At 43.2% G+C, this 10,417-nt stretch overlaps 1 protein-coding gene across 4 annotated transcripts in view; it reads right to left on the reverse strand.

Moving 5' to 3' along the window:
* Window positions 1-9,388, reverse strand: part of PPP4R1 (protein phosphatase 4 regulatory subunit 1) — a 32,006-nt gene extending 22,618 nt beyond the window's left edge. Inside the window, exons 1-3 of one of the 4 annotated variants that reach the window (XM_075270686.1) lie at window positions 9,277-9,388; window positions 6,311-6,355; window positions 237-321 (exon numbers count right to left, since the gene is read on the reverse strand). In XM_075270686.1, coding sequence (XP_075126787.1) covers window positions 237-295 — 59 coding nt within the window. In that variant the 5' untranslated portion in view covers window positions 296-321; window positions 6,311-6,355; window positions 9,277-9,388. Of the gene's footprint in view, window positions 1-236; window positions 373-6,310; window positions 6,356-9,185 lie in introns of all 4 variants that reach the window. The other 3 variants (XM_075270685.1, XM_075270684.1, XM_075270683.1) reach the window with 3 other exon arrangements.
* Between the last annotated feature and the right edge of the window lie 1,029 nt (window positions 9,389-10,417).

Here is a 10,417-nt window from a genome sequence, read left to right on the forward strand (position 1 = left end):
TGGGCTGTGTTTACACACAGCATAAAAGAAAACACTATTGAACCAGCCTGAAGAACGGCTTACATGTAAATGAAAAACAAATTTGTAACAGATTTAGCTATTATTTTATTGTGCCAAGACATACAAAACAATGGATTCTGTTAGACGTCAACTGGGCAAATCAGATGCCTGTGGTGACCAAGATGGTTTCTGCATGTTACAAAATGAAGGGGAAAGCAGCAGGTCTATGTACACACCTGTTGAATATGTTTTCACTTGCAGCGTACTTGTCCAGTCTTCCAATTGGTGTCAACATTTCATCTTGTGAGACAAAGTCCAAGGCTGAAGGTATAATAATGACATCAGACTCTGAGCTGTAGTCATCCACACCAACTATCAGAAACATCAGAAACATGACTTGAAAATCAAGATACATTCAACTACCAAAACACTGGTGTTGCACTTGTGTACAGATAAACTGCTGTGGTCTGTTCTCCATAAAGATCAAGACCATGTTTGGCTCCATGACCTGAAAAGCAACACATTTTGAAAACTTCTGAGGACTGCTCTGACCAATCGATGGGACTAGACAACCCTCATATCATGCAAAAGGTACCAACATGCAAATTCTTTTTGTATTGGCAATACTTAGTAAAATGGCGAGGATTGTTAAAATTTTATAACGATATTCCCAACTCTCATATTTGGTATATGGTAAATCCATAAATGCCTAATAGATGTATGTCTCATCTCTGCAGCCTGCATCTAGGTTCCCGACTTCAACCTGATAAGCAATCTACAACTCCCCATTTATTTTCTGTCTGATGTGACAGCTGGAAGGCACCATTCCATGTGGGACAGAGGTCAGAGGGCTCCATGTGGGACAGGTGCAGATCCCACCCTCTAGGTCACACAAACTTTTGTAGCATATTTTGTAGATACGGAATAAATACTAGATAGGAATACTTCTTTAAATAAATACCAATTTTTGTAAAACAAACCATCAGGCCATATGGAAGAAAAATGTGCTTTTAGTGCTATCATCTATCTAAAAATAGATAATGGGTGTAATGAACGGGGCATTGGTGGGGGTCCATCTATTGTAAACGCTGATTTATAATCACTGAAAATTATTGTACCCATGTACAAAGAACTTCTGTGCAGATCAGTACGTCAACAATTCTTTGTTAAAGATGGTATCTGAAAGCTCTGGGTATTACAAGGGTTTTGTGTGACTTGCCAATGATTATAAAAAAAAATATATAATTAGGAAGTTTAGTTTCGAGGCAGTTCAATGCAGATTAGAAACTAGGGTTATAAAACATGAATTGTCCTGACCATCATTAAAGGGGTTGTCAGAGATCTTTAAAAATTAATGCCCATCAGTGTCATTTGATCCTCACACTGCCCAGGGGGATGAGCTGAATGCAGGATGGGCATGTTTAGTGATAATGCAGCAGTGCTCAGTAATAGAAGAACCCCCCCTCCCCCGTGCTCCAAGATCTTATTCATTTCAGTTTTGAGTAAAGAATAAAAGGGCATTTTCTACAGATCCCTGGGGCTCTGAAACTTAAGAAAGGTAACTTTTTTTTTTTTATTCTGCTGACAGCATCTACAGCACTATGGGAGCAGTATAAAGTACCTGGGGACAGTGATAGACAGCCTTTAAGATCAGATGTGAGAAACCCAATGACTGGTATTGAACTTTTGGGTTTTTATTAATCAATACAGTGTTTAGAATAAATTGTGTAAACTTTTCTGAAAGAGCAACTACATAGCTTTCTCCAGCTTTTCTTTTGTACATGTTCAGTATGCGAGGGCAAGGAGAGAAAAAAGAAAAGACGTACTAGCTCATTCTGACTACAGACAGCATTTACACAGGTTCTTACACCAAATAATACAAAATGCTGCTAAGTCTAAGCTTATTTGTCACAGGTTATAGCGCCCTCCACAAGGTCAACATAAGTCAGATCATTACTGCAAATAGATCTGGTCACTGAGAAAATGATGTGTACTCGTGTTGTCTACTTCTGACTTTCCTAGAAGACCAGGTTGATGCCAGTAGGTCAAACCATAGAGCGCTTGGAGCTTCATTCACACACATCACTTATGAGCGGAGCCAACTGCTGAGTTACAAGTTCACATAATCCATGTCCAGTTCTGTCTCCACAAAGAACTGCTCCAAGTAAATAGATAGGCTGAATTTTCATGACTATTAGTTCATCTGTTACATTTAAAGGGAACCTTGGGAAAATGCATGCAAATTAGGTCTCATTAACAAACCAAGGAAAACTGTGCTCTAGCGCCACCAGAAGGAAGGTAGCAACACTATAAGTTACTCTTTGACTGTAAAAAGAGGTCTCACAACAGAACTATATAGGCCTAACCAGAAAAATCTCATTCAAAAGGAAAAGACATGAATCCTCAGACAGCTGAGCTGAAGGCCGTTTTCCTTTTCATCGAGGAGAACTAATTTGTATGTTTTCCCAAAAAATTCAAGGTAACCCCCTTAGCCATTAAAAGGGTTATTCCATGATTAGAAAACATGGCTGCTTTTTTTTTTTTTTTTTTTCTTCAAAAAAGAGCTTCAATTCCTCTTCTCAGGAAGTGACATCACGTCCACTGGTCATATGACCATGCTGCAGCTCAATCCTATTCAAATAAAAGGAACAGATGCAGCATGGTTATATGGCCAGTGGACATGATGTCACGTCCTGAGTAGAGGAAGCAGAGAGCTTTCTACAAAAACAGCCATGTTGATAACCCCCTTAATAAACGTTATAACTTTAAATTTGCCCCTTGCTTCACTGCCAATGCAAAGGCTCACTTTTAATGACAACACTACTTTAAAAGGGGGGTTCCAGTTTTGTGTGTGTGTGGGGTTTACTCTGAAAGAGGCTTGAAATGGTAAACAATATATACTCACCTGTCCATTCGGCCAGACATCCAGCAGGGAATCCCCATGTAGGTCCCCGGTCTTTGTTTACCTCCTGCCTAAGCACAAGTGAGTCAGCCCGTCAGTGGCCGAATGCTCACACTCCAATTGAACACAACATAAAAACTGTGCCATGTTGTGTTCAGAAGACCGAGGACCTAAATGGAGACTCCCAGCTGGATCCTCAGCCAAATGAAAAGGTCATAAGACATCAAAAAATAGATGGCCTCGCAGGGCCCCAAATAGATAAGGTCCGCCCAATACAACACAGATTAGAAACTAATACAAAAGCCAGACCGCAGGAGAAACTGGTGTCAACTGTCCGTAAAGAATGGGTCTGGGCTCAAGTCCAACTGACTACACGGAGAGAAAACAAACAAAATAAAGTAACAAGCAATGGACAAAACCAGCCCAGATAATAACCATATACTAAATAAAGAACATATAAGAATTCAATATGAAAAAGAAGACGAATTATACCAAAAAAAAGGGATACACAATGAACCATAAACAACCGGCTCTGCCTCTCCTCACAGGACCAATCAATGGAACTCTCCAACAACATGCGTATATCCTCCTAGCCATCCAAATAGGACCATGCGACAAACACAAAGTATTATAGTCCAGGCTAGGCTGAGACAGGGTATGGGGGAAGCTATCCATTTGTCCCAGGCACTGTGGAATTTAGTCTCATTATCCCTATGCTTAAATATCCCATTTTTAAGAGGCAAAGAGATACTCACAGATCTGATCCATTCACACAGCACTGGAGGGTGGGAGGACATCCAATGGTGGGCCACAATCTTACAAGCACAATAGAGGGATTCATTAAGAAACATTCTCTCTGCGGTAGAACAGAAACGCTCTGGATCCACATAGAGGAGGCATAGCTTGGGGTCATCTGGGGCAGTTACCCCCATTAGGTCGTGCAAGAACTTTCTGACTTGCTCCCAGAAACCCCGTACCACCGGACAAGACCAAGGAAGATGATAAAACATACCTGGGGATGCCTCACACTTGGGGCAAAGGTCCTGAAAACCAGGCCGGAACCTGCTGACCCGAGCAGTGCTCATATAAGCATGGTGCAAAATATATATCTGGGACACCCGGTCCCCCAGGTTAGGAGATACGAGCTTTGGAGTCTCGACCGCTAACTCCCACTCCTCATTTGTTAAACGTCCCACATCCCTCTCCCAGTGAGACCTAGTCAGAATGGGAGACCTCTTAGAGCTTGCGGACAAAAGATCCATATATATAACGGAAATGGCCCAACCCACCGGGGCTCCAACAATTAGCACGGGAGCAGAAAGGGATTCTCACAAAATTTAGTCCCAGGAAACCGAGACTGTATGGCATGACGGAGCTGGAGGTACAGCAGGTGAAACGTGTCAGAAGTTCAAACCTATCCAACTGCTGGAAAGACTGAAAGAAACCATCCACACAGATATCCTCCATAAAGAATACAGATCTGTAATTGATAAATTATTCTTTGGATAGGCCATCAGTTAAAAGGTTCAAGAAAATACATTTTAACAAAAACACACAAGTTTGTTAATGCATTGGTTCTTATTTTATACACATTAACAGCCCTTGACCCAAATACACATGGTTGGCTGAGGGCCATCATGTGAAGTAATGAATAATTCTAGATTTTGCATTCTGAATGACAAATGTACATAAAACCACTGGTAAATCAGAGCACTGTATACTTTTCAAACTAGATCTACTGCAAAATCTGTCATGAGTCAGAAGACAATCTGATAAGATTCCTCCACAAAAGCTAGCAAGATAACAAGACATCAAAAAGAAGTTAGGCTACAAGTTTTGTGCTGTCTTGTTGCGAAAGAACCTTTAAAGAGGACCTTTCACCATCTGGGGCACATGCGGTTTAATACACCGCTAGAAACCAGACAATGAGCTGAATTCAGCTTTCCTGTTCTATGCCCCCTGTGAAGAGGTATAGGTGCCGGTACCCTAGCTCTTCACTGTCAGAAGGGCGCTTCTGACAGTCTCAGGAACGCCCTTCCTCACATCAGTGTCCATAGTGCTGTACTGTGAGAGGGGGCATTGCTTACAACCCAGCAATGACGCTGAGGTCTATGGACGAGTACTATCAGGAGGGGAGGGAGGCGTTCCTCACCGCTATCACAGTACAGTGCAATAGATGCTGATGTGAGAAAGGGAAACCCAAAAATTCAGATAATGACATCCATGTTTGGCCAAAGCAGCGCTTAGTGATCAGATCAGAGTTTGGCTTCATGGCAGGTTGTGTTGCCATACAAAATGTGTAGGTGAGAATATATATTTATTTTTATAGAAACAACAGTAAGCCAGATTAGACAGTGTGAACAAGACATCTTGACATGAAATCTTATGTGAATTTGAAGTTTAAGAGACTTTTTTTTTTTTTTTTTGCTTGTGTGTAGGGAGGTGTTTGGTGTTTTCTGTAATATACTTAGAGGGGGTCACTCGAATGTGTTCCTCTCCTGTGGCCACCGATTGGCCTTTGTGGTCACGTGCGGCACAAAACTTCCACCAACAAATGCACAATGCGCACTGGAGCACTGGGGATAGGAGAGTTTGTTTTTTTATGTTTCACCTTCCCTCGCCTCCACACAAGTTCAGAAATTCCCAGATAACCCAATTAACCTACCTCTCCAACAACCTTTTAGTACAGAAGAGGTTGCAATGTTCCCACTAGCAATGCTCTAAGCATAAGGCTATACATATACACAATCCATGGATGACATCTGTGCGCCACCCCAGCCTCCATGGAGCCATTCTTTAGTGAACCCGAGACTGCAAAATGGGCAGGTACAGGACCTGTCCTGAGTTTTGCTCCAAGTTCACAGCCCCATGATAATAAACGAGTGCATATATGGGGTCATCATAATATAACGGGTCAATGAACTAGCCTAGAAAGACATGGCTAGCACACTGATAATGCACATGTCTGTGTGCATGGAGTATTACAAGGAAAAAACTGTTCTGTACGCCTGTACCTAAAGCAGTATCTATAGATGTAGCATTTGCCAAAGAGGGCTAGCACTGCAATCATGGTGGAATATGAAAGATGAGAATCTGAGCTTTCACATGACACCAGAGATACAGCCAACAGAAGTGAATTCACAGGGATGTATGGAGCAAACGGCACAGTATCCCCCTCCTATGATTTTCTCCCCAAAACTACTGAGGAAAAACAACTGTAAAAGAGTAAACACCCAGCCAAAAGACAATACCATAAGGACTATCACCTTGTGCATCTGTACAGTGTTAAATGGCAAGTATAATTGAGTTGTGTGAATGTAGACTAACATAAAGTAAGACATTTAGCAGTACACTGTATCGGTATCATGTCAAATCATATACGTGTAAAAGTATGAAAATAAAACTTACATCCATCTATTTCTTCCTGAACATCATCCTGCAGCAGAGACAAATCTACAAGAAAGAAACATTTACTGTAATACACTCTTGATGACTTTCAGGAGCAATGTCTGAATATACATTCCTGTGCAATGATCCTGTCGTTCTCTGATACTGGAAAATTATCAAAAAAGGTAAAGAAAAAGAAATGCAGAATTACTCATGATTAAAAACCTTACTGGTGTGGACCGATGAGTGCGGGGAAAAGATGAACCTCTGAATAAACGGTTAGCATATGTATATAACGTCTAAAGTATGACATTGCACAGCACCTAGTCTAGGGGAGATGATGACAACATTTACAAAAATGCAACTCAAGTCTTAAAACCAGCACTATTAAAGGGGTCATCTAGTTGTAAAGTCTTTTCTTTTTAAAAAGAGACCCTTCCTTAAATTTACTGTTACTGGCAAAGAGAGTTAGCTCTCAACAGGCACACTGTATCAATCCCATATATTAAAGGGGGTGTCCAACATAACACTGGAAATCCCTACACTAATCTAAACACCCTCCCCCTTTCTAAATAACATAATCAAAAATGTATAGCTACGCAGGGACATTTTCTGATTATCCGGTGACTATCCATTTCTGGAAACGGATCATCACTACTACTCCCCACCCCATTATACTTACCCTCCATGCTTCTTCCTGTGCTGATTCTGCACGTGCAGTCTCTTCTCCAAACACTGTGCACACTACTGCCAATAATCCACCTCTACTTCACATCCAAAGCAGAGGTGGAACATCGTAGCAGCGATGGAGAAGAGGGCGCTCCCTGCAGAATCAGTACAGGAGGAGGAGCCATATCACAGGAAGAAACGTGAAGGGTAAGTACATAATATGGGTCGGGCTGAGTAGGTAGGGAAGGGCGGGACAGCTACAGAAACAGGGAGAGTGTGTATGGGAGGGAGTGAGGAAGGAAGGAGGGGGTAAGGTGAAAGGTTTTATGAGGAAGTTACATAGCAGGAAGCTGAACCATGTGAACAAATGCAGGAGATACCAGGAGCTCCCAGAGACGCCCAGAAATCACTCAAAACACAGCTAAAGGTATATGGGTGCATTTATTAATCCATTAATACCACTAACATTTTTCTTTTTAACAAAAAAACTTTTTTTGTCCAGAAAACTCATTTTAAGGTTGCCCCCTGTATTAAAGAGGTAGGTTCACTTCAAAGTGACTGCATAACACTAGATCACAAATCCTAAAAACCAGAGTGCACAGAAAGACTGACCAGAACACAGTGGTGAATACTGCAGCATCTTTATTCTCAGGGTCAAAGGTCCAATAAATGGGCCCCTCGTTGTTCTGATGACATACCTAATAGGCAACCAGTATCACTTGTGATGGAGTAGACCTTGCCTAAATCTGACAATCCTTGTGCACTTGAGTTTGTAAGGCTCGGTTCACATCTGCGTTCGGGCTATTCCCTTCCCCTCGCCACATGAAAAATGCAAGTGCAAGCAGCACTTTTTTCTCCGCATCTCCAAGCGGAGACCACACGGACCCTATTTTAGTCTATGGTAATTTAGGTAACTGGTCCTTAGGTAACTACTTTTTTAAGCAAATTAGGTTTCCATTCAGGGGGTCCCCAAGTAGACTCCCCGAACGTTAATCCATGCGCAGATGTGAACCGGGCCTAAGAAACTCTGTGTCAACAAATAAGTCTGCCATGAAAGACGACAAAAGAGAAATCGCCCTTCTAATATGACATCAAGTAACTGATCAGTTATGCAGCAATACATCTCTACCTGCATCACTGGACAACAACGTGTGTGTGGGAACAGCGTATTATCCAACACACAACCCAACTGTCTGCTCATTGACATCTAGGGGGACACAAGGAGTGGTTACTGGAGTCATCAGGGTGGTCCTAAGATTTCCTATTGATAAGCCTCACTTGTGCACTTCTGGACACAGCTTATCCCGCCCCCTCCCCAATAATAGGACCAGTCACAAAGCACAAAATACTTATAAGACGTACCACACTGAGCCCTGATCCCTTTACTGTTCTTCCCCTTCTACAGATAAAGACCCCTGGAAGGTTATATGCTGAATTAGCTTAATCTTCAATGTGTGTCACCATATATTATCATAAAACACACAGAGACAACCCTGAAAATAATAAATGGTTACCGCCCACTTGGAGAATAAGCAACACTTCATATAAACTTTCAAGGGGCAATATCTGTGGAAAGTGTGAACAGGTTAAAACAAGAAACCCCCAACAAAACATTCAGGGCCGAGCATCAATAAAACAATGACTATCATATGGCATTTGGACATGGTCACAGGCCATCTTTACACATCAACACTTGTCCAGCAGGGATACATATCTGAGAGCTTAAAGGGGTTGTCCACAACTTTACCATTTCGGATCTATTCTTGGCTGATCTGCAGGGGTACTAGGAGTTGGACCCCCACCAATCTACTATTCATGGGACCCCTATAAAGGCTGTGGCTACACAGCGACCCTGGCGGAGATAGGACAGACATAAGTAACTTGAGAGTTGCAGTGAGAATGTGATGAAGGAAGTGTGATGTGTGCCATAGCCCTAGTAAGTGTGTAGTCCTAAGGAGACCCACGTCCTTGTCACAGGACTATACACAGCATGGATGGAGAGTGCCCAATAATAACTAAGTGCCCTCCATGATGCCCAGGGATCTCCCAGCCCACACAACAACTTTTTTAGCCCCCCCACTCTCTCTCACACACACTCCAGAAACATGGCCTATGCAACAGGCAGAAAGTAGCCGAGCCCCGCCACTGCCCTCACACATGCCCAGACGTGCCACACTCACACAGCACATGATACTTTGTGACACGCACACGGCGCCGTGCCTCTCACCCGCCATCTTGTGCCTCAGGCTGCGCCGCTACATGGAGCTGCAGCTGAACAGTCTCCGCCTGACACCCGGGTGTGTGTGCAGCGCCCGTACCGGGGAGTGTGTGCTCGATGACGGGGTATTGGCGCTACCTTCCGGCTCTCCGGCGGCTCCCCAGATCACACACACATCACCCAGCTCATCCGGACACAGCGCGCCACCTCTTCCTGTGAGCGCACACTCCGCGCCGCCCCTTCCTCAGCACACACCTCACAACCCACCGCCTCTTCCCGTGTGTCAGCAGCCGGAGCCCCGGCCCTGCCAGGCCTTATGTGTATCAGTGCCCGGGGCTATGCTATGTTATTGCCGCCTGCCTGGCTGTATTATTACCGCCTAGACTACAGTGCAGGACACAGAGGAGCGCTATTCCTCTGCCTTCTTCTATCTCTAGATGCTTTGTATTGGTGCTTGCTGTAACGCCATGGCTAATTAGTGGTGTAAACTGAGCCCCACAAAGAAAAAGTAACTAACTAAAAAATGAAAACACATTTAGGCCGGGGACGAACGTGATGGAAACGCCACAATTTGCCCGCGGTGGAAAGGCCGTAAGAAAAATGGTGGCGTTTTACAGCAATAGCAAAGCGGATAGGATTCCATCCCGTGCCCACTTTGTGGAAAAAACTGTTGCGGACATTCCGTGATTTCCAAAACTGACACGGTTTTGGAAATTGTAGTGTGTCAATGATACCTAAGAAAACGCCAGCAGTTTCCTCGTAACAGTAAGTCTGCCGGAGGAAAATTCTGCAAACTTTCTATCTAAAGCGCTGCAGGAAGAACCATGATGCCACAGTTTTTCCCACAGCGCTTTATAGCCGTGGGACGTCCCATGTGGCCTAATGTTTTGAGGCACTCGATAAAAGTTAAATCTACATTTCTGAACAACTTGAGGTTTTCTGTCCGTATTTGTGTCATTGATAAGTTTTTTTTTAATATTTATTAACACACTTTGTCTTCTTTTAGTGAAATCCTGCATTTTTTCACTCTTTCCCTTGTTTCTCTATTGGCATATCTCACTCTGTACTAACTCATGTGTAATGAAGAAAAAATAGGGGGTTTGGGGATTTACATTTGGGGTCATATGAGATCCTGCCCTTTCCTATGGCGCTAAGGCCCGATTCGCATGTTCACATGGGTTTCCTGGTGATATCTTTGGAAATCATACAGGCCGAAATGCAACCTGAGTGTCAAATATGAG

Source organism: Leptodactylus fuscus, chromosome 4 (assembly GCF_031893055.1).
Source record: "Leptodactylus fuscus isolate aLepFus1 chromosome 4, aLepFus1.hap2, whole genome shotgun sequence".
Taxonomy (NCBI): Eukaryota; Metazoa; Chordata; class Amphibia; order Anura; family Leptodactylidae; genus Leptodactylus; species Leptodactylus fuscus.